General features: G+C 45.8%; 1 protein-coding gene across 1 annotated transcript in view; it reads right to left on the bottom strand.

Moving 5' to 3' along the window:
* Positions 1 to 20,742, bottom strand: part of SYBU (syntabulin) — a 224,979-nt gene extending 204,237 nt beyond the window's left edge. The window contains exons 1-2 of the mRNA XM_078686870.1: positions 20,630 to 20,742; positions 19,744 to 19,951 (exon numbers count right to left, since the gene is read on the bottom strand). Of these exons, the coding sequence (XP_078542996.1) occupies positions 19,744 to 19,951; positions 20,630 to 20,653 (232 nt within the window). The 5' untranslated portion in view covers positions 20,654 to 20,742. The remainder of the gene's footprint in view (positions 1 to 19,743; positions 19,952 to 20,629) is intronic.
* Between the last annotated feature and the right edge of the window lie 4,695 nt (positions 20,743 to 25,437).

Below are 25,437 nucleotides of genomic sequence, written 5' to 3'. Positions count from 1 at the left end.
AGACAGAGAGGCAGACCGTAGAGCTCTGTTGGGTTTGTAGAGAGACAGACGTTTCCTGATGTACCTGGGGCCGATGGCATGAAGGGCTTTAAAGGTCAACGTCAGGCTCTTAAACTGGACTCTCTTGGCTATAGGAAGCCAATGCAGCTCTTTAAGCAGAGCAGAGGCACTTGCGCATCTAGGAAGCCCGTAGATGGCACGGGCAGCTGAATTTTGGACTACTTGAAGCCGCCTCACCAGGTATTTGGGGAGCCCTAGATAGAGGGCGTTCGCGTAGTCCAATCTGGACCCTACAAGTGCCTGAACAATAATCCTTCTGTGTTTAAGGGATATCAAGGGCAGAAATTTTCTAAGCATCCGGAGGATGCCGAAACATTTCCCCGAAAGGCTAGATATTTGGGGCCCGTAAGATAGGTCATTATCAATAATGATTCCTAAATTCTTAGCTTTAACGCTTGCCTTTGCAGGTGGAAACAGATCCTGCGGCCACCAGCTTTTCCAAACTGGCTCAGTAGCATAACCAAAAAATAGCAGCTCCGATTTATCGGAGTTGCATTTTAGACCATGCTCCCTGAACCAGCCTTATCAAATGTTTTTGACAAGGGTATTGGGGAAAGTGGTGGCGAAATTCGGAAAGGCCACAGTGAACAGAGCCTGTATTCCAAATATCTACCAATTTGAACATTCAGGAGGAGAATCAGCAGACAAGCAGAATGGTGGTGCAGGCAAATGGTATGCTCGCGGTAGACCCAATGCAATGTGACTAATCTGAAAATGTTTGAACGAAGGGCTCTAGCTTACATTCTAGTGCTGGAAAGAGTAAGGTGCATACAAACATGAAGTTCATGGGGTCTTTATTAGGGGATTGCTCACAATGGGACTACTTTCTATGCACTATTGTTGACATGCTGTTACAAGTTGCACCCGAGTTGTAGAATAGGCGGTCGTTGGTTGTCTGTGTGTCTGTAAGGGGGCGTTTTTTTGTGGTTAGGTTTAGAGGATGCCAGGAGTTGTGGGCAAAGAAAGGTCCAGGGTGATTATAACAGGTGTGGATATCATGTGGGGGCATCATGTTTGGCCAAGGGAGATGGAAAGGAGGGATCAGGTCAGTGGCAATAGGGATACATGGAAGACCGTTACACATAATGTCAAGGGTACGAATAGTACAAAAAGGCCCAAGGGTGCACTATTACCAGAAAACAAAAGGAATCGTAATCCCAGTGTTACAAGAGAAGAACATACCTCTAGCGGAAATAGATAAAGTGTGCAAAGAATGGGAACATTTAGTGCATGTTGGGGCTGTCTCTAGTTAAGCATATGGTGTACTTACATGATGTGGCTGCCCTAGTTTCGCTGCTGATGAGAGAGGGTAAGGTAGACACAAAGGGGAGATATCTACTGGGACGCTAGGCGGTCAGGAAATATGTGTCATTAAATTGTATGTGTTGAATGTAGATGCTAGCATTTTTGGGAATCAATTCTAGATTATACTGTTTTATATAGCAAAACTGGTGTAGGTGGGAAATACAAGTTTTGTTCTGGACAGACATGGGGCTGGATTCCACCAAGAGACAGCGCTAAGCCATGGGTGGTGACAGTGACTCAGTAGGGAGACCCTCTCGAGTACAACATGTTCAACAGTAGGGGAGCACATCCAAGGACCAACTTCGGGTTCAAGAAATAGTCTTAAGCAGAACTCTGGGAGGCACACTCTGAAAATTAAATCGGTGACTCCGTATACTCCACTGAACTCTGGGATAGAGGCTGAAGCTGTGAAGCAAGATACAAAACAAGATGTGCTGAAGCCAGAGCCCAGGTGTGGAGAGCAAGTAGGTGGGCACGAGCACGGAGTGCAATGGGGGAGGAGACCAAAACGAACAGACCACAACCACAGCAACCACAGTAATGGCATCATAATGGCCAGCAGCGGCCCATATCATGAATGTGTTCTGTGCCATGCAGGAAAGGAATAGAGCCACACAACATTTGTTTTCAAAACATGCTGTCCACAGTGCATGCACTAACTGTGTAGAGAGGTAACCACCGCTTTATTTCTGAGATACGGTGCATTGCAGTGAATGGGCTTACTAAGAGAATACCTAGCTAGTACATTCACTGTAGACAGCGAAGTAATGTTAAAAATTGGTATATGGTTCCTTTTAACAAGTTTATGATAGTGGATTGCTGACTTTTCTAGAAGCATTCACCTCCAGGATGTGACTTGTCATGTGACTTGTGAACATTTGTGTGGGGTGAGTTGGCATGTCCAGGGTGTACCACCATCCATAGAAAGTGGCGAACAAGAAGGCACCTAGGTCCATTTACAACTCACCCATGCTGTTGGTTGTCAGCACACGTGTTGTGATGGTGGTTGCAGAATCATGAATGACAGTTATGTAATGTGGAGTAATCAACCAGTGGCTGAGGGGGGGTGGCCTATTCACCCTGAATATCGATGGTAGAAGCTTTGCAAGACAGCTAAAAATGCCTCTGCCTAACCTAAAAATACATTGCATCATATAAATCACAACTATGAGACGAAGCCTTGACATTCATGATAAACCTGACTAGTATACATGATGAGAGCGCGGCTTAGCTACTGATCCACGCTGATTGGCCATCCTCAGGCAGAGTGATCACACATGGCAGGCATCAACGGACACACTTAATAGCCTGCTGGCCTTAATACCCAGAAATGCTTACATGTCATGAGAGGGCTGGCTTATGAGACCCAGCCTTCCTGTGGCTTTAGCATGATCCCCATCTGCGGATACGGAGAGGCCCTGAGAACGTTTTCAACAAATTCTCACTGTTAACAACGCATACAATAACATAATAACTCTACAAATATATGTATACAAATTTTTTAAAACATGCTGAAATAAATAATAACTCTACAAATTGGTGGCTGAACAGCGAGAAATGGTTGGCGCTTCCTGTTTCTGAGTTGTGCTGTCTGCATCTCATGCACTAACTGGAAGTTGCCGAGTTAATATAAGTAACCACCCGTCTGGTACATAGATCGAAGTAAAATATCTCATCAATAATTTCAAAGCTCAATAAGTCGCAATTAAGCCCAGCGATTCAATACATCACAAATCTCAAAGCCAGGTTTGAGGCAAAAATGTATACATCATATTTATTCACAATATTCAACAATTCTTATGGTACATACACCTAGACTTAGGTATATACAATATCTATTCAAATGCCAACACCACAGTAACAATATTTATAACAATGTATGTACACCCTGGAGAGACCCAGGCTCAACCCCCCAAATACCACAGTCAAACTATCAATCACACTACAAACATTCCATTCAAATCACACATATAAATATATAATGAAAATTCAATAGAATCAAGTAGAATTGTTATAAAAGAAACAAGGGCCAAAATAAGAATCCTTATATGTACGTGGGCCAACTTATTTCAAATACATGTTGTACATAGACCTTAGATCCTGTATTATATGTTGGATCACTCGGTTAATGAATGATAGGATTAATCGTGTATTCTGGTCCCTGTGTTCCAAACCAATGTAAGTTCTCTTACCCTGCTTGCCAAGTTAGTGTCTGAACCCTTGGCCGGCCAATTTTGTTCAAAACCAGGACTCATGAACCCTTCCTGTGCACAGTGCACCGGCTCAGAATAGGATCCTGAATGCTTCTTTCAGTCTCGGCCCGGGGCAGAAAAATGGACTCACTCACCTCACTCAGGCGGCAGGCCTGCTGATGCTGACTGTAAGGTGTTGTGCTACCTGAGCCAAGGGGGTATGACGGGCAAACTTCGCTCAGATTATATTATGACGGGCAAACTGCGCTCAGATTATATATAATTTTCCCCACCAAAGTAAGGAATGGAAAGACCCACAGTCCTTGCTTGTATTACCTCTTTGAAATGGAAGTAATGTCCGGATTAGAAATGTATTTTCCATTTCTTAACGGCCAGATCCTCTATAGTGTAAAAACGGAATTTATAACACAGCCCAACTTTATTGGAAAGCATTAACACTATAAACAGAGTTATGGCGAAGGAAAGAATTTACTATCGCCGTCATGGAATTGTCAAGAAGTTCAATAAGATTTGGGGAATTCTTTTAACAATTGAACTTTGGATCTACTGATAAAAAATTGGAAAAATATGTTTTTTTTTTCCACAGAGTTTATATAGCGCGAACTTGACCCGAATCGGGTATCGAGCCGCGCTTTACATAGCACCAGTTGAATTACATGAGAACACATTCATTTTTGTTAGGCACGGGGAGATTACGTGATTTGCCCTGAATCACAGGATGTTCAGTGTCACTCGAACCCAGTTCCCCGCATTCGAGGGCGACAGCCCTAGCTGTTAGGCCAACTCCTAGTAGAAAAGAAACTAAGGCTATGTGGTCGCTTGATTTAAATTGATATGTGCTATATTACCTTCTATGTTGAGGCCAATTAAAAAAAAAGAAAAACTAGTCTGCTGGAAATCCCGATTGATACAGGAATGGGATTTTATTCCCCTTAGAGATTATTCGTTTAGTGGGAATGCCCGCACATTCCATCCCCACCACCTGTGAAAGGTATCTGAAATGTAGTAGGGGAAAATGCTCGAAATAATGTCAAAATCACCGCGCACACCAATTTACGTGATTATTCCTCGTGCTCAGCACTGGCGCGTTATTGGAGAGAATTCCTGCATGCTGTTATTAACGCTCCATGCAGTATTGGTGATAATTAGGTGGAGATTTCTAACTTGGCCTGTATGTCGATGGTGCAGCAGGTGCAGTGGCACCGGGGCCAGGGCGTGTGACGAACACTTAATTATGAAAGTCTTTTAACGTCCAACCGGACATTTACCTTGCTGGTTTTCGGGCCTCTGGTCTTGGAGAGTTAGGTTTTATACCGGGTTTGCCGTCTTGAAGCCTGCTGTTGGTGGGGTCACGGGACGGGGTGGCACTGGCACTATGGCAGACACAGGGGGATCGGGGGCTAGGCAGCGGTGCTAGCCAGCCACTGCCAGCGCACCTCTGCTCCTCTCGTCAGTCACGCGCAGTTAATTGCCCAATGCGCATGCGGGAAATGGAATTCTGCACGCTGCGCACAGGCACCTCCTCCTCCTCGCTCCGTCTGTTTATGTTAGGTTATCACAGGCTGTGACGGGCGGACTGAAAATCGGACCCCAGCCACAAAACCGGCCCCCACCCCCTCCAGCCTACCGGCGGATTGCCCGGTGCCCGGCATTGCCAGTCCGGGCCTGCACCTGCTCACAACCTCCAACAACATGTACCAGGGTAGGCGGTGGGCTTCTGCTTGGCAGCTGGCACAAAGGAAAGAACGCTTACAAAATAAATCTCCTCCTGAGCAATATTAGAGAAATGTATAAGAATCAATCAGTTCAAGTCATCTGTAAATTGATTGTTCAAAGGAAAGAACGCTCAAGTTGTATGTGCCAGCACCACGTGGCCAGCCCTACGGCCACTACGTCACAGTATCACTCCCTCTGCCCCACCCAACTGCAGTGACCGGCTTGTCACGTTCTAGTGTTTCCAAATACTGTGCATCCACCAGACACTCCTTGAGGGCTGGCTTCCACACACCTCACACCCATCCATCACAGGTGTCAATGGTCAGGTGACCCTTCCAATAAAAGGGGCCAGGAGTACGTGCTCTGAGCCCATTCCAGATAGTATAGCACTTCATCTGTGTGGTCATTTCTAGCTATGGGGGCCTTTGGCCCCGCCCTTACACCAACCTTCCAAGCACAGAATGTGCAGAGCTGCCCGCTCTAGGGGCCCTGACTATTCAGGGGTAAGCAGGGTAAAATTAGTTATTTCCCAGAAATCACACGTTATGTATAGAAATCTCAAACTATAGTCCACTTGTCCCTGGTGTCATTTGGCATTCAGATTTCAGGCAGAGCCAAGTCAGTAAATGTGGTTTTGCGTCAAAATTGAATGGTTGTGTTGTTCCTGCCCTGTTAATCCCCTTTGCTTGGCTAATAACAGGGCGGGGCTCTGTGGCATAAAGCAAATTTGCACGGTGCTAGTGTCAACTTTTGGCGCAATATAGCTTTTGTATCTGAAATGTTTATTGCTGCTTCTTTGTGTGCTGCAAAGTACCACCTTTCACCACACCATTGCGTGTGCAAAGGTATTGTCATTTCAAAACTGTGTTGTTTTAAAGTAGGGGACGAAGGTCTCAAACAGCAATTTGTGTAATGACACAGGCTACATTGCTGTTGGAAATGCACATCCCCGTTTTTGAACCTAGTAAATTCGTTTATCTCTTACACATAGAAATTCTAGTACATTTTAACTCTCCTCAAAAATAATGACCTCGAGTCCAACTATATTAATTACCCCTGGATGTACAGAAATTCTGCAATCATAAAACCTGAGGGAACACAGCCCATATCTTTGCAAATCTCAGCCAGGAAATAAAAAAGCAAATTTTGATAGCATTTGCATTAGATAACTTACAGGGCTGAAAGGTTCATTTAGCTATGGATGCTTGCAAAGGAACATTCATCACGTGGGAACAAGGCAAATATGTCGAGCACGCATTTTTTTTGCAGAAATTGTGCTTCATTAGTCTCAGCGCCCAAAAAGCAGACTGACTCGTTTCAGCGCTCCGCACATTAGATAAATAGACGCTTCCTGTCCCACTGGTGGCCCCTCTGACCTCTGGTCTTCAGCTCTGCCCCTCGCACGGTTGCCCTACATGTACTAACTTCGGCCCTACCTACCTGTTAACCCCGCGCTCCTATTCTGCTGTGCAATATCGGATTGAAATTCAATTTGGAAAAATGCAAATAACACTCACCTGGCGGCGGGCGGCAGACAGGCCACTGCAGGAAGTTGGACACTGGGACAGGCAGGGCCAGGGCTAGAAATAATTAAATTATGGGGTGGGAGAGGCCGAGGGCCTCTTGTTGTTTCAGTCTCTGGGTTCTGGAATTCTGGTCACGCCGCGCGCACTTTTTATTGCGCATGTGCCACTGCCAACAGCCGTGCCTGCCCCCCTCCCCCCTCCCCCTCCTGAGGTGATTGAACTGAACTGAAGACTAGGGGCAGCCCGGGCGCGCACGCGACCCACCCACCCACTAAAATGGCACTGCTGCGCCAGCTCCAAATGTATTTATCCTGAACAGAACGCAGCTGCAGTCACAGGTGATTGCAATTCTGTTGAGATTGTTTAAATTGTGTGTTTTACCGCAAGGAGGCTCCGGAGCGAGTGACACGCACGCAGTGTTAAAAAAAACGGCACCAGCCCCACCCAGCAACAAACCGGCCCCCGGCCAAAAAAACGGCCCCAACCCTGGCAGCCGACCGGGGGATTGCCCGGTGCCCGGCATTGCCAGTCCGGGCCTGAAAGCATATATATATTCGCTAGTAAGTAGCTCTAGTTAGAACCTGGTTTGCATTGAAAAAGTGTTTTTGACTTGCTTATAACTGTGGCGCTGTTTGACCAATCTTCATGACATTTTCCCAAAAAAGTGATCTCCTAATTTTAGTTGTGCATGGAAAGTTTCAGGTGATCCATCAAGCAGGGACCGACAAAAAGTGGTGTAAAAAAAAGTGTGATTCCCATGGTAATTCCAATAGAAATATTAAATATTAGGCACAGCTACAGTCGGAACCGCTGAATGGAATTACACCAAATTTGTCAGAAAGCTAGATCTTCTTCCAGTGAGTGTGCTTTTTGTGATTTGGTGTAAATCCGTTCAAGAGTGTTAGAGATCTCAAATGAAAAATAATTTTGTATATCTAGGGATATGGATACTCCACAATTCCTACCGATCACGTGCAGAGATCTGTTTGGCTGTCAACACTTCACCCAGGAAGTGTTGGCAGCCATATTAGGACTCTGACTCAGCTGAGTCCCAAACAAAAAGGTAAAGGAAAGAGAAGGGGGCAGGGTATGAATACCCTGACCCCCTTGGCCTGGTGCTGGGACCCCCAGGGAACCCAGCAGGGCCAAAAAGCTTTTTAAAAAAAAAAGAATTTGAGGAAAAATCATGATTCGCAAATCTCAGTGAAATTTGTTTTACAAAACAAATGAGGGCTCCAGCACTTGTTTGTATTTCAGCCCCTGGGTGGGCCAGGTCCCGCAGGCATTGGCAGTTAAAACAGGTGGGGCTCCTAAGAACCTTGGGGACCACCACCTTCCTGGGGCTTGATTTTTAAAATGGAGGGGTGCCGCTTGGACCCTCCTCTTTGACCCTGTAGGGCCCCAGGGACAACTAATCCCCTGCACCAGAAATCCAAAATAAAGGCAGGGTTGCACACCCCATTCCTGGGCCTTCCTCTGCCTTATTCAGCCCTGGGGACCACCACCTCCAGGGGCAGGCCCTACAAATTGAAAGCAGCTTTTAATGGTCTTAGGGACCGCCACCCACCAGAGCTAGCTCCCTTTGTCCCAAGGTGCCCACCTTTGGGATAAAAGTCGTTTGCTGTTGTTTGGGGGGGAGTTATGACAGCAACCGCCAAGAGAAAGCAACCTGTAAGACCGCTCCCAGAAGGCGGGAGCAGATAAACTGCTCCCGCTCCCTGGGAGGGGACTTTTCATCTGTTTTCCTGCCCGCACTTAATTAGGCAGGAAAAAAGATGAAAAAATGTATCCCACACTCAGGGAGCAGCGTTTGTGGCTGCTTTGTACGTGCTAGAGCAATGCCGGCTCCCACTTGAAGTGGGGAGCCGGCAGGGACCGCGGTGGCACTTAGGCTCCCCCGCTGTCCCCAACTCTGTACACTGGGTGGGCTCCAGGGCACCCAGCATCAAGAGGCCGGGCCCTAGGTGATGGAGTGCCTGGGGCCAAAATTGGCTCAGGGAGGGTGGCTGAGCAGCCCTCCTCCCCTTAAAAGCTTTAAAGGATGTGAATGCATCATTGATCTATTGGAGCACAATCTGATTGATAGTGACTGTGACACATGGTTTCTTTCTTGTCACCTCCTGGTGAGAGCAAAGTCCATGGCTCTCCCTTTTAATTACCCGGAGTATGAAAATGCCCTTAAATCATCTGCAAGCTCCGCCCATTTGGCCACACCCTGTTTTACCTAGTAGTATGCAAAGGTCTTCCCGCCTTTTCTCACATTGATTGACTGCTTACCAAAAGGACCCCAAGGGTGTTTCCCACCAATTTTGGTCATACGTTCTTGATGCAACGGAAAATGAGGACACCTCCACCACACAAAGAAGCTCTTACTTCAGAAAGTTAAGTGTTCACTTGTTTGGTGAAGATTCCCCTCTTTGTAGTCTTGTCATCTTCTCTAGCAATGATTCATGGTATCACAGATTGTTGGTTCAAGACCAAGGAACAATCACATTTCTGAAATTACATCCACACAAGGTCACTGGGGACATTTAATTGTGGTCCATTAGGCAGCTGTAGTGTGGATTATGCACTAGACATTTACCCAACGAGGTAGCACTTACTAATTAGCCAATGCTAAGTACTCCAGTTGGGTAGACATTTTGTGCAAAACTGTGGACTCTTTTTGGATAAAGGAGCAGGTGAGCTTCCATTCTGGTCCAGTCACTCACACAGCTACTGATACACCCACCCAGACACTGAGGCATCCGCTCACACACCCATTCAGCCCCATGCACATACATTCACAGACCCACACAGCAAATCACACACCCACTCCCATAAAGTCACTCACACACCCACTCACACACCCTCAAAACAACTCTCACACCCACTCATATACCAATACAGTTACACACCCATTCATAGACCCATACACCACTCACACACCCAGTCACTGACCCATACAACTATTCACACACCCACAAAACCACTTACACACCCATTAGCAGACCCATAATGTCATACACATTCCTACTCACACACCCATACAGCTACTGACACATCCACTCACCAACCCATACAGGCACTCACACACCCACAAAACCACACACACCTACTCACAGACCAATACAGCCACTCACACACCAACTCTTACACCCATACAGCCACTCACACACCCACTCACTCACCTATACAGCTACTCATGCTCCCACTCTCAAAGGTTACAGGTGACAGTTAGGAAATAACATTTTAAAGAAACCTTTGAAAATCCCTGAAAGAAACAAAGGTTACAGGGACATAATAGTTAGGAAATCACATTAAAAAAGTTGAAATTCACCCCAAAATACAAGGGTTACATGGGCCATTATAGTTAGGCTCAGATTTAACCAGTACAATCCAGTGGAATTCAGCAGTAGTTACCTGCGGTAACTATAACGTAAGCCCCCACAGTGCACTGCTTAGGACCTTGCATATTACATCACTCATGACATGGTCATTGACATCAATGATGGTATCACGAATTACATAATTGATGACATAATCCACAGAACCACTCACACATCCACTCACACAACCACTCATACATCCACTCACACACCCATACAACCACTCACAAACCCACTCACTCATACATAGATCCACTCACACATCCATTCACTTACCGATACAGCTGCTCACACAGCCACTCACTTACCCATACAACTACTCACACAGCCACTCAGTCACCCATACAGCTACTCACAAACCCACTTATTCAACCATATAGCCACTCACCCCCCATGCACTCACCCATACGGCCTCTCAACAGAGCCACTCACTCACTCATACAACCCCTCATGCACCCACTCCCACACATAAAACACTTATATACCCATTCACACATAAGCAGTCACATGACCACTCACACACCCACGCAGTTAATGAAAGACCCACTCAAACAGCCACTCACTCACCAATACAGCCACTTACACACCTAGTCACTCACCCATATAGCCACTCACACAGCCAGTCACCCATACAACAACTCACACAGCCACTGTGTCACCCATACAGCCACTCACACAGCCACTCAGTCACCCATACAGCCACTCACACACACCCATACAGCCACTCTCACAGCCATTCACTCACCCATACAGCCCCTCACACACCTACTCACTCACCAATACAGCCACTCACTCATACAGCTACTCACTCACTCATACAGCTACTCGCTCACCTAATTATTCACCCATACAGTCACTCACACACCCAAACAGCCCATCACACATGTATTCAGTCACACAACCACTCACATATGTCAGAAATAGTATCACTTAACAGTAGTACAGAAGGAATAGTAATTTAACTTATGCAGTAGTTTAGTATGTATCATTAATTATCAGAAATGTTTATAAAATGCATGCACTTGATGAGGTCATCAGTGCTGCCATTTGTGATGTCACCAGTGATGTCACTCACCAAGTCATGAATGATGTCATATGTGAGCTCCTATGCAGTGCATTGCTGGGGCATATGTTATAGTTAGCTCAGGTAACTATAACTGCTGAATTTCACTGGCTTTGTATGAGTAAAATCTGACCCTGACTATAACGTCCCTGTAACTTTTGTTTTTTGCAGTGAATTTCTAAGGTTTTTTAAATTCTATTTACTCAATATATCGTCCCTGTAACCTTTGGTTTTTGAGTGAATTCTAAGTTTTTTTTAAAGTTTATTACCTAACTATAACATCCCTGTAACCTTTGTGTTTTTTTTAATGCATTCTAAGGTATATTTTTTATGTTGTTTCCTAACTATAACGTCCCTGTAACCTTTGGTTTTTGAGTGAATTCTAAGGTTTTTTAAGTCTATTTCCTAACTATAACATCCCTGTAACCTTTGTTTTTTTGAGTGAATTCTAAGTTTTTTTAAATTCTGTTTCCTAACTATAACATCCATGTAACCTTTTTTTTCTGTGCCGAAGTCTGACTTCATTTAACGAACATGTGCTCATCACCCACTGGAGGGTTGAAAAAAATAAAATTGTTTCGCACCACAAGTACCAGCATGCTGCAGTAATAATTTCACCCATCGGGGTGGCCACTAGGTGCCAACAAGTATAAAGACAGCAGTTTCATTGTGGTGTGTTAATGTAAAGGCACAGCATGTGTTGGAAACGTCATGCATTGTTGTAGCAACTGATATTCATACTCAGGATTAGTTTGTGATGGTGCAAATCTCAATGTGTAATAATGAGTACTGAATGATGTGCTACATCTGATCATAGACTAGGATGATTGAGTGATGATGAAAATTCAGCCATCCAGGCAAGACTTCCAATTTTTCACATTTCTGCCAGCCCTTATAATATTTGGTTGGAAATATAAACTTGAATTTAAGATTAACAAGTGATGGTGGGAATCTCAACATTCACTAAGGATTACTTAATAATCGAGCAAACCTAGACATGCATTTAAGATTAATCAAACAGTTATTTCTAGATAATTTGTTGACATTGTAGTTCCCACTCATGGTTAATGTGCGATCTAGAACAACGTTTGTAATTATTGACATAATGTAAATGCTGTTGACACAATGATACCCATCCCTGGTACAATGCTTGTGCTAGCTTAATCAGGGTAATTATGTATGAATGATGGGTATTTTTGAATGATGGTGCCTAGTGCACTGCCATATTGTTAACTCTTGGCATGGTCACAAAATGATCACTACTGCAGTCTGATACCTCAACCTATAGGACTAATATGCTGATGAAAAACATTTTTACAACATGGCCTTTACCACACAGGCCCATGCACCATGCAGTCTTTTCCATGCAGAAATTTTATTTTCTTCTCAGTACTTTACAACACAGGTAAGGTTTTTTTTTTAAATAACACCGTTTTGTTATTTTTTTTAAAAAAGAGGTGAAGGTAACGGAATGGAAATGGTCATTTTAGTGTTTTGGGGTGGGTAGCTGGTAAGGGAGGTAAAGGTAATTTTAGGGTTTTGGTGTTGGTAGAGGTAAAGGGAGGTAAGGGTAATTTTAGGGTTTAGGGGTGGGTTGATGTAAAGGGAGTTAAGGGTGGTTTTAGGTTTCAGGGGTGGGTAGAGGTAAAAGAAGGTAAGGGTTATTTTAGGGAGATATATCTTAAAAAGTATGTGGCAGAGGTCCACGATGTAATACCACACATTTTAAAGATATACATACCGTCAGGGGCGCAACTAGATCTTAATTTCGGGGGGGGGCTAACATGGCAAATGAAGGGGCGTGGCTAATGTTAATCAATGGGGCGGCGCTAAAATGGCAGATAATCAGGATCGGTTAATGCTCAGGTCAAGTTGAGAAAAAATGTGGTGATTTTTGTTAATTTGATGCATTTATATGCTATTGTCTTATGAAAAAGGAACAGAATGTACTGAATTAAAAGGCCAATTTAATATATTTTACTACAAAGCACTTTAGGAACACAATATAACCAATTTCCACAGAAAAAATATTTAATTTATTAACTTCATACAGACTTATATTAGCATAGGCAGACAGTAACCGTTTACATGCTTTACACACTACTCAACTGATACAGATGTGTATTCATACATTTGTATCCAGCATTTTGAAAGCCTCACAGCTGCCATCTTGGGCTCTGGGGCCATACCCTTAGTATGCAGGAACAACTGCTTACAATACTGAGGCCAAGCTGCCGATATTTCTATGTGGTATACACTTTACCTCCTATGCTCATACAGTATCACATACTATGGACATCGCTTACAAATCCATTGCGTCATTCCATGCCATTGGTAGGAGGAACGCCTTAAGTATAGAAGTTTAACAACAACACAATATGATACATAGCAAACAATCAGCATTGGCATTTGAATCAGTATAAGCGTGCGTGCACATCGCATCTGACAAGAGCAATCTAACACGCACCTCTTGCCTCTGTGAGGGGGAAACCATTCCAGCAGTGGTGCCATACCTACACTCTATGGTTCAGTATAAGTGAATTACACAGATCCACAGTCTACGGTCTATGCTGGTGTGTGGCTACACAAATATTCTTCTAGCGGGTCCCAAATATCACAGGGTCACGACTGCACTGGCACAAGTTCCCATTAGCTCGTAAGCTGCTCCTGGCAATAGCAGCATACTTAAGCCGTCTGTCGCCCGGGGCAGGGTGCTCAGCCCCCACTTCATGGCCACCCTTATAGCTAGCAACAACACGAGCGCAGCCAGTTTGCGCATGTCCAGGGGTATCCCCTTCACAAAGGCCAGCAGTGCCGCCAGGGGTGAACACTCAAGCGGAAGTCCCAATATGTCACACAGTCAAACAAAAATCTCCTCCCAATATGAGGCAAAGCCCGGGAATGTCCAGACGAGGTGCAGAAAATCTGCGGCTAGAGCAGAGCACCTGCCATATCTAGAGTTGTCTCCCAGACCCATTTTGTCCAACCCAACCGGGGTGCAGTACATGTGATGTAAAAAGTTTACATGTAAGAGTCTAAGTCGGTAGTTTGGGGATTGTGCCCATGACTGTATGTAGCAGTACTACCATTAATCATCTGTTAACAGACGTGGCTGCTTTACTGTTAGGTATGCGTACTGGCTCGTGGTAAATCGGTGCGGCGAGGGAGTCTTGAAAAACATTTCTAATACCTGAAACGTCGGGGGCATTCGGAAACTTTGCATTTCATGTACGCATAGCATTGTGCACTTGGCAATATATGTAGGTCCCTGGCACCCCAAAACCCATACCCACCCCAAACCCTAAAATTACCCCCCTGGAGCCCCAAAACCCATACCCGAGCTGATCCCTAAAATTACACCCTTGCCCCCCAAAACCCGTACCCACCCTGAACCTTAAAATTACCCCAGGCACCCCATAACCCATACCCACCCTGATCCCTAAAATAGCTCCCTGACACCCCAAAACCCACACCTGCCCTGAACTCTAAAATTACCCCTGGCACACCAAACACATACCCACGGTGAACACTAAAATTAACCCTGTGGCACCCCAAAACCCATACCCACCCTGAACCTTAAAATTACCCCTGGCACCCCATAACCCATACCCATGCTAAACAATAATTTCCCCTCTGGCACCACATAACCCATACCCACCCTGAACCATAAATTTCCCCCCTGGCACCCAATAACCCATACCCACCCTGAACCCTAAAATAGCCCCCTGTCACCCCAAAACCCATACCCACCCTGAACCTTAAAATGACCCCTGGCACCCCAAAACCCATACCCATGCTGAACCATAATTTCCCCTCTGGCACCCTATAACCCATACCCACCCTGAACCATAAATTCCCCCCTGGCACCCAATAACCGATACCCACCCTGAACCCTAAAATAGCCCCCTGACACCCCAAACCCCACACCTGCCCTGAGCCCTAAAATTACCCCTGGCACACCAAACACATACCCACGCTGAACACTAAAATTAACCCTGTGGCACTCCAAAACCCATACCCACGCTGAACCTTAAAATTACCCCTGGCACCCCAAAACCCATACCGAACCATAATTTCCCCCTGGCACCCCATAACCCATACCCACCCTGAACCCTAAAATTGCCCCCTAACACCCCAAAACCCACATCTGCCCTGAACCCTAAAATTACCCCTGGTACACCAAAACGCATACCCACGCTGAACCCTAAAATTACCCCCTGGCACCCCAAAACCCATACCCACCCTGAACCCTCAAATTGCCCCCTGACACCCTAAAACCCACACCCACTCTGAACCCTAAAATGACCCCTGGTACCCAAAAACCCATACCGGCCATGATACCCAAAATTACCCCCCTGGTACCTCAAAACCCATACCGACTCAGAACCCTAAAACTACCCCCTGACAACCCAATTCGTAACCCACCCTGAACCCTAAAATGTCTCCCTGGCACACTAAAACCCACACCCACCCTGAACCCTAAAGTTACCCACTAGCACCCCAAAAAATGAACACTACATTTGCATGTTCGGAGGGGACTGTCCTCTGACGTTTCCATGTGTGGGTGCTCTTGGATGCAAAAATTGAAAGATCCATGGCCCTGTTCACCATTCATCTAGTGAGCAGTGCAGTGGATGTGAATTCCATCCAAGTGCACAGACAGCAGGGGCAAAGGGATGGCAGTGCAGGTGACGCTTTTCCATTGTAAATTAATTTCTGCTGGCGTCATAGCCCAGGGTTTGCTGTCTGTGCACTTGTATGGAATACACATCTATACAAGTGCACAGACAGCACACCCTGGGCTATGATGCCAGCAGAAATTCCTTTACAAAGGAAAAGCGTCGCCTGCACTGGCCAGCCATTTCCCCCTGCTGTGCACTTCACACCCCATGCTCAAGTGCTTAGGTGAAATCCCTGCCTTCAGGCAAGGATTTCACCTCAGTGCCACTCTAAAGGAAAACAAGAGGTGGGGACAGGGGGGTTCACTCGCTGAAACTGTTCAGAGGCTGGCTGTCTGGGTCGGGCTGCCGGGCCTCTCAGAAAGGATAGAAAAAATCACATTCTCGGATCGGATGCGTTCGTGAATCATTTCAGTGCATCTCATCTTAGCCCGGGCAGAGGAGGCGACGGGGGGGGGGCTGAAGCCCGGCGAGCCCAATGGGTGTTGCGCGCCTGCATACCGTATTGCTGTTTCATCTGCATATATCTGTGCGCTCACTCACCTGTTCATCCATTCATGCATTCACTAAATATTTAATGCAAACACATTCATCCTTGCACTTGCATTAGGTATCCTAGTCACTCATTTATTCGTCCATCTATGCAATCACTAATCCAACCAAACTGTCAGCTTGTTATTACATCCACTCTTCTTCCATCCATCCAGCGCCACACATATAGCGACCAGTCAACAAAGAAGAACTTTTATTTATGAACTAGCCAAAATAGTCATACTTGTCATATTCACCAATGCCTGTTTTGTTTATGATGTAGAGCATCATGCACCTTGTTGAGAAATGTTTTGTGGCCTGGTAGTTTGTGATTTTACACTCAGAGCTCACAACCTAAGTGGAATTTGCTTCTAAATATCACAGCATTTAGTGTTACAGTCAAAGAAGCGTACATCTGAGTATCATCTGTTTAGTGTGCTTTGATATTGTGAGGTAGCGTAGCAGCACAGTACACGGGACAAAAGCAGAAACTGTTTTATGATATGAAACTGTATAGCCCCTTCGCCACGGGGCTAATTCCCCTGCAGTGCTGGGGGGAGAGGGGTCGCGCGCGGTGCTCGTGACGAGCTAGGTTCGTCACGCAGTATGGTGGCGCTGTGAGCTCGTCATGACCACGCCCGTTTCCATGGAACGCTCAGCACAGCAGGGGACTTATCCCAGCGTGGGCGTTCGGCGGCGTTCATGACAAGCTCAGCTCATCATGAGCACAGCGCCACTGTGATGAGCAACCAAGGTGATAGTTAAATGGGACTAAACTTGTGAGTAATGCCTGTTCTCTGATGGGGTACTCTGTTGTAGTGTGCTGTGTGAGAGGGGACTGGATTTCCCTTGGCAGATATTATTTTTCCCATATGTTATTGGGGGTATGGTTAGATAGGGGAGGTGATGAGGTCTAATGGGTAAGGTGCTAACGTTATAACTGTAGGGCCTTGATTTCAAATCCTGCCTTGCACTTGACAAAAAAAATCATGTGAATATGGACAAAATACTTAGACCCTCATTAGAAGCAGCCTGGAATTAATGGGTGGTAATATTGGGGCACCAGGGCCATCAGTAAAATTATGAGCCACATTATGGGTCTGGCAGAATGGTATCTGGGAGACCACCGCACTGACTGACTATGAAATGCCAGTGGTCCCTCACCCACAAATACCTTGTTTGAGTTCACTAGACCTGGTGTTATCTGGGTGCACATACACACCTGGTAAGACCTTTGCCATCTCAGGGAAAGGGCACTGGCATAGCCTGGCTGCACCTGAACTCCCTCAAACACTATTGGTGGAAGCCCACACTGCCCCCTCAAGGCAACACAGGTGACTACCCTGCCCCTATGCCCTCGCCACCTTGTTCTTGCAAACAACATTGACCCTCTGCTTCCATTTACTACCCACTCAGAGCAGATGGTAAATGATAGAGAGAAAGGGCCCATTATTGGTCGCAAAATATACATCCGCATGCTGATATAGCAAGGTCCCCATGTTATTCACTTCTCTCCCGAGTCCCGAAACAGGAGTTTCCAGTCCCATCGGAAATATGAGCCACTCGTGAGCGTCCAGAGCTCCCTGTGACTAAAATGTACATATGTGGAATATAATAGTACGTATGTGCAATCTAAAAAGATGTAACCGCCACTGGAAGTACACGAGCTTGTATTTCTCAACACCGCCATAATGTCCAGCTCTTAGTTGCTCTCCGGCTAGGGTCACTCTATAAATACCAGTATATACATAGGCGCTCTTCCTCCTAGTACGTATGTGCAATCTCCACTCTATATAAATACCAGTATATACATAGGAGCCCTTCCTACTTTCATGACACTATAGGTGGGAAAGGCTGGCGTGGGCTAAACGTCAAGCTCTGGCTCGGCCCCTGTCCCAGGTTGACTCATGAGCTAAAATCGAGCCGAACCATTCATCCCAGTCACTGTCATATCACTCTCCATTGCAAGACGAACCCCGCCGGATGAAGGGCAGCTGAAAGCACACAATCTAAAAAGGCGCTCTTCAGCCGTGTGTGCACAGCCAACTGAGCTACGATTTCGCATGAGGTCAAACTCTGCAGGAAGTGCAAGTCCTCTCTGGTTTGCTAATCCATGTACCTGCATCGCCTCTCCCTCTTTACTGTTTGTTAGTTAAGAAGGGAGGCAGTGAAATGAACATGGAAATAGTCTCGTGTCTTCCCTTAGAATAACTTTCTACTTTTTTCCCAAGAAAGACATTTGACATTTTTCACAAATACCATTTCAGATTTAATGTACTATGATGCGCACTGCACTAACGTGGGTCATGAAATAATTCAACTTAAATCATGCATGTTTAGCGGTAAATGGGAAAGGGAATGAGATATTCATCCAGACGTTCAGTTGTATAATCTATAATTCGGAAACGTGAGCTAAAATCCTGAATCCCCAAGGGGGGAGGAGGAGTGGGGGAGGCGGGCAATTTGTGTGATCATACTCAAATCACTCTGCCTTAATCTGATTGTCAAATCTCAGACCCCCTGGTATGGTTCAATGGCGATAATGCTGCTCCATATACAACAACAATTTTGGTGATTTACACAGAGGACTTGACAAACTGACATATTCTCTTGGGTAACCCGTGGGCCTGTTGCCAAGACATTGGAGTGGGGAAAGATTGTTTACAAAGCATTACTTTTAACAGGTGTGAATGAAGTCTAAAGTATTGAAGTGAAATACAAGGTTTCAAGAAATAATCTATTTTTAATCTGGGTGAATCTGTATCATATTTTACAAGACGTTGCTGATTCATTTACTCTCGTAAACTAGCGACTCGAGTGATGGCGCTGTTAGAGCCAAGCACGTCCCTGGCTCGGCTCTCTCTCCGAATTTGCGGACTTGCCCACTCCACATCTGTGTAATACCGGGTGTAATATATGTGGTTGTGTTATTAACTCAATGATGGTCTGACTCTGGCGAGACCATAAACTGTTTTAAAATAAGATACTACACTGTGACGCGTTGTGTAAGAGAGGGGCTGTACGTCCTTGGGCGGGCGCCGTGTTCTCACGTGCCGCTACGTAGAGTGGTGGTGATGGTGCGAGGAGGGGTGGGGGGAGGCAGTGCCCGTCATATCCATTTTCTGCTGCGATGTGTCACTGTGGGTTGTTGTGTGCCTTCATGTTGCTGAACAGAAGCCGTTTTCTTGTATGATGAAATGCAGTGTGCGGCTGCAGGGGACAGTGCCAGTTTCTCACGCATTACAAAACAGCCCGCGGCGCTATCATTCGAGCTCTCCGTACCTGAGCAGAAGCTGTTGCTGTTGCTGCTGATGGTCCTGCCCGAGCTCCCATGGCCAGACTGGAAGTCCTTGCTCTCCTCCTCGGAGTAGGGGGACTCGGAGGAGGGGGAGGCCTTCTGCCGAGGCAGATAGGGGCGCAGCACCAGCCTCGGGATGCGGCTGCGGGCGGACGCCTCCTTGTCCGGAGCCCTGGGCTGCTCCACGGTGGCCTGCAGGATGGAACGGGAGAAGTGTCAGCTCAGGGTGGGGGCCCCGTCCCCGCAGCGCGCAGCTCAGCGGCCGCCCGCCCAGCCGGCCAAGCCAGAGAGCCATCCCTGCACAGGGCTCCTGGCGCAGCTGCCTGCGCCACCGCCTCGGCGACCTCCCGGGCCCGCCAGAAGGGTGGCAGAGGCTCCCCACACTCCCGTCAACCCGTGCCCATCCCGCTGGGATCATACAGTAACAGGGAGCGCTCATCCTACCCGGGGACCCTCCCTTCTTGCATCCGTGTCAGCTGGACACAGATGCCGAGGGTGGGGTGTCGGTTCGCAGAGCACTGATACGTGTGCTCCTTGGCACATCGTTAATGCGCAGGTGGCGCATGAGCTTCCCCACGCCCTGGAGATACCCTACGCCACAGCCTGGCACTGACTGTACCTGTCTGTTTGGTAGCACCCGGCATTTCCCCTCTGCCTCTCTCGTGCACAACCATCAACCAACATCACCCCAGCGCTCTACTGCTGGCCAGGTGTAGTCATGCCGTTCAGTGGAATGTTCCCCAGTAGGGGAAGGCAATGGACCGTGTCCTGCCACATCCGCTGCCGGAGCGCATCCCGACGCCACCGCCCCCGCCTGACCCGCTCATGACAGGGATGCTGTGGCCGCGTAGGTGTCTACCTGCGCCTTACCTTGCTCTCCTGAAAGCGCCCCATCGTCCCGGGGGCGACTCACTGCCTACTGGTGCGACCTGTCATGGAGGAGAGAAGATGATGTGATGCACTATGGGCGGCAAAAGAGGCAGCTCGGCCAGTGACGAGCAAAACAGCACACGTCGAGGGGAGTAGCACAGTCAGCCACTCACAGCAGCGCTGCTAGGGAGATGCAGGAGCGCGGCGATTAAAGAGGCAGCAGCATAGTTACATACGGATTGGAGCAGCACTGACTAGACAGGCAGTCTTACAAGATCTAAGGGAGTACCAGATAACAGATAACCAGCACCACCAAATGTGAATGAAGTGGCAGAGGCTGAAATGCAGCATCACCAAATGTGAGTGGAGTGACAGAGGCTGATATGCAGAATTACCAAATGTGAGTTGAGTGGCAGAGGCTGTAATGCAGCATCACCAAATGTGAGTGGAGTGGCAGAGGCTGAAATGCAACATCACCAAATGTGAGTGGAGTGGTAGAGACTGATATATGTAGCACCAGTAAATGTGAGTGGAGTGGTAGAGACTGATAAATGTAGCATCACCAAATGTGAGTGGAATGACAGAGGCTGAAATGCAACATCACCAAATGTGAGTGGAGTGGCAGAGGCTGAAATGCAGCATCACCAAATGTGAGTAGAGTGTCATAGGCTGAACTACAGCATCACCAAATGTGAGTGGAGTGGCAGAGGCTGAAATGCAGCATCACCAAATGTGAGTGGAGTGACAGAGGCTGATATGCAGAATTACCAAATGTGAGTTGAGTGGCAGAGGCTGAAATGCAGCATCACCAAATGTGAGTGGAGTGGCAGAGGCTGAAATGCAGCATCACCAAATGTGAGTGGAGTGACAGAGGCTGAAATGCAGCATCACCAAATGTGAGTGGAGTGGCAGAGGCTGAAATGCAGCATCACCAAATGTGAGTGGAGTGGTAGAGACTGATATATGTAGCACCAGTAAATGTGAGTTGAGTGGTAGAGACTGATATATGTAGCATCACCAAATGTGAGTGGAATGACAGAGGCTGAAATGCAACATCACCAAATGTGAGTGGAGTGGCAGAGGCTGAAATGCAGCATCACCAAATGTGAGTGGAGTGGCAGAGGCTGAAATGCAGCATCACCAAATGTGAGTGGAGTGGCAGAGGCTGAAATACAGCATCACCCAATGTGAGTGGAGTGGCAGAGGCTGAAATGCAGCATCACCAAATGTGAGTGGAGTGTCAGAGGCTGAACTGCAGCATCACCAAATGTGAGTGGAGTGGCAGAGGCTGAACTGCAGCATCACCAAATGTGAGTGAGGTGGCAGAGGCTGAACTGCAGCATCACCAAATGTGAGTGGAGTGTCAGAGGCTGAACTGCAGCATCACCAAATGTGAGTGGAGTGGCAGAGGCTGAAATGCAGCATCACCAAATGTGAGTGGAGTGCCAGAGGCTGAAATGCAGCATCACCAAATGTGAGTGTAGTGGCAGAGGCTGAAATGCAGCATCACCAAATGTGAGTGGAGTGGCAGAGGCTGAAATGCAGCATCACCAAATGTGAGTGGAGTGACAGAGGCTGAAATGCAACATCACCAAATGTGAGTGGAGTGACAGAGGCTGATATGCAGCATTACCAAATGTGAGTGGAGTGGCAGAGGGCTGAAATGCTATTCAACAAAATAACTGCCAGTACTGCCACTCTATTATTTTTTTTTTTTTAAAAGGGGAACGTATTGACCTTAAACAATATGTGCCATAGACTTCTTGTTCAGTCTGAAATGAATCAATTTCTTTTATTTACTTTACACATATCAAAAACAATTTGAATTTTTTTGTATATTCATAAACTCAAAATTAACATTTGCACCTTATAACATCCTAAAAGACAAAATTGTTTTGCATTCACTCTCTCTACTTCTCTCACTCTTTTCATAAATTCCTACAATCACACAACAACCTATCTACACATTCTCCTTTACAAAATCACCACAATATATACATTTTACATGAATTATTTACAAAAAACAGCCATGGAATATCTTTTAGTAGTTTTTTAGTTTGTGTCGTATGAAAAAAATCCTAAGGCTGTATGAAGAATTGGTGTATGCGTTTCAAACTCCCTTGATTAAGGGGAGTTCTCTTCAGGACCACGTAGCTGTAAAACAGAATCACAATAATGTGTTAGCTGGTGGATACCCTTAACCTCTTTTCTCTGATTGGGAACGGACTCATCAAGTTTCTTACCTTATTATTGATGTAATCAACTGTTCTCAAATGAGAGGCTATAATGCAAACAAAAAACAAACTTAGCTGGTCTTCAGCAACCACCTATTTCCAAATCTATGTATAAACACACTACTTCCCGTCGCATAACCTATTCAAGTCACTTTGTAGTATTTACAGTGATATCTTCTAGGACTGCCCTTCTATTTTATTTGGAAGAGTGGGGCCTGAGGTCCTATAACGGAAAACACAGTGCATATAACCTATCTGTCACAACACTAGAGCGGCATACATGGTGATTCTGAGCATCTTAAATAACTTACTTCAAGCGGCAATGCGTCAGTGTCTTAGAGTTTTTCAAATTCTTCTCTGAATTTGGGTGAGCGGGCATCACCCACATTCGGAGAATAATTTGAAAAACTCTAGTGTTCAACTGAGGATAGATAGATCTCTTCAAATTTGTGAGAAATCTTAAACTAAAAAAACATTTCTTTTGGATGGACAAGAAGGATAGAGGGGTTAAGAATATTCCTGCACTGGCTACTACTGACTCGTTATCAATAAAAGACATACAAACAGCTCATCTTCTCTTGTCTCTAACTGATATGGAGGATTCTCCTTTTGATATGGACAGGTTATTGGAAGAATTAGACATTGAATCTGATTTTAGCATTGCCAGTGGTCTCAAATCTAAATCACGATGGATTCCTACATTACCTGGTGGCAATGCTATAGACAATTTCCACAAACGTGTTATTGAAGATCTTGACAAACTGAATCACCTGCGAAAAGACAGAATGTTTAAATATAAGGACAATCTAACTAATGGTGAGAGGCTAGCCCTATCTACACTTATGGACACTGAGACAATCACTATCAGAGAGGCAGACAAAGGTGGCAACGTGGTGGTGATGGACCGCGTTGACTACCAACAAGAGATCCTTGATCAACTGGGAGACAATACTTGCTACAAACGCCTTACTTATAACCCTATGGGTCCACTCACACTGGAGATTAACTCCAAGCTATTAATTTGGAAACAATCTGGGTTAATTAATGATGATGAATATCTCTATCTGAAAGTTTTTAGACCCTGTTATCCTTGGCTCTATACCTTACCAAAGGTACATAAGAATCTTCCTTTCCCACCTGGGAGACCTATTGTTTCTGGTATGGGGGTCCCCACTGAAAGAATAGCTGAATATGTTGATCTTTTTCTGGGTCCCTTGGTTAAAAATTTACCGTCCTATATACAAGATACTAAACATATTCTAAGCACCTTGGCGGACATCCAGTGGCAACCGGGCTCACTACTGGTGACAATGGATGTAGTGTCATTGTACACTAGTATCAACATGGACCTGGGGTTACAAGCGGTGAACAAACTTTTACACAACAGACCAGCGTCACTGTGGCAACACACAGTCATGTTATCTACCATGATGGAACTAGTGCTGAAAAATATTTTTTTTATTTTTGACCAAACTTGGTATTGTCAAAAGAGAGGTGTTACTATGGGCTCTAAATTTTCACCCTCTTTTGCGAACCTTTTTATGGGCACACTAGAGTCTGATCTGATTTGGGGTAATAAAGGTGCACAATATATCGACTCCATTATTTTTTGGGGTCGGTACATTGATGATTGCATCTTGATATGGTCAGGTACAGAAGAACTTCTGAACAGTTTTTTTTGACACTTGAATGATAACTCATGGGAAATAGAATTCACAATGAATTGGAGTAGGACTAACATTGAGTTTCTGGATGTGGAAATCTATGTTTCCTCAAACTGTCTACAGAGCAGGCTTTTCAGGAAGTCGACAGCATGCAATGCAATTCTGCATGCATCCAGTTCACATCCTCCACACCAAATAAACGCAATACCCTATGGGGAATTTCTGAGGGCAAGAAGGAATTGCAGTGAAGATTTGGAGTTTAGGAAATGTCTAGACAGCATGAGAGACAGATTTTTTGCAAGAGGCTACTCAGAGAATGTAATACGTAAAGCAGAAAAAAGAGTTGGGAAAGTGAAAAGATCCTACACTTTACTGGCACACAAATCTAAATCTCCACAAACAGAGACTGTTAGGTTGATTACTGATTTTAACTCCCTCCATAGCACGTTACGTAAAAGCTTGACCAAACATTGGGGGCTCTTAAAATCGGAAAGGGCACTTGTCAATTGTATCTCTGACAAACCACAGATTTCCTTCAGGAGAGGCAATACATTCAGGACTAAACTTAGTCCCACTGTTCCCCGCAATACCACCCCCACTACCTGGATGACACAACACAGTGTGGGATTTTATAAGTGTGGTTTCTGCACCGTGTGCAGATGGGCCAAACATGGCACCACGCGTTTCACTGGTCCAGGGGGTGAATTGTTCACCATTAAAACCAACATTAATTGTACAACCAAATTTGTAGTGTTCATTATAGAATGCAACTGTGGCAAGTATTATGTGGGTAGCACCATCAGACCCCTTAAGGACAGAATTACTGAACATATAAGAACAATACAGAAATGTGACCCTAAATATCCAGTGGCCTTACATGTCGCAGCTTGCCAAAATGGAGATACTAATA

Source organism: Lissotriton helveticus, chromosome 4_1 (genome assembly GCF_964261635.1).
Source record: "Lissotriton helveticus chromosome 4_1, aLisHel1.1, whole genome shotgun sequence".
Classification (NCBI taxonomy): domain Eukaryota; kingdom Metazoa; phylum Chordata; class Amphibia; order Caudata; family Salamandridae; genus Lissotriton; species Lissotriton helveticus.
Note: the sequence above shows the minus strand (reverse complement) of the source record. Positions and strands in the feature narration are given on the sequence as shown.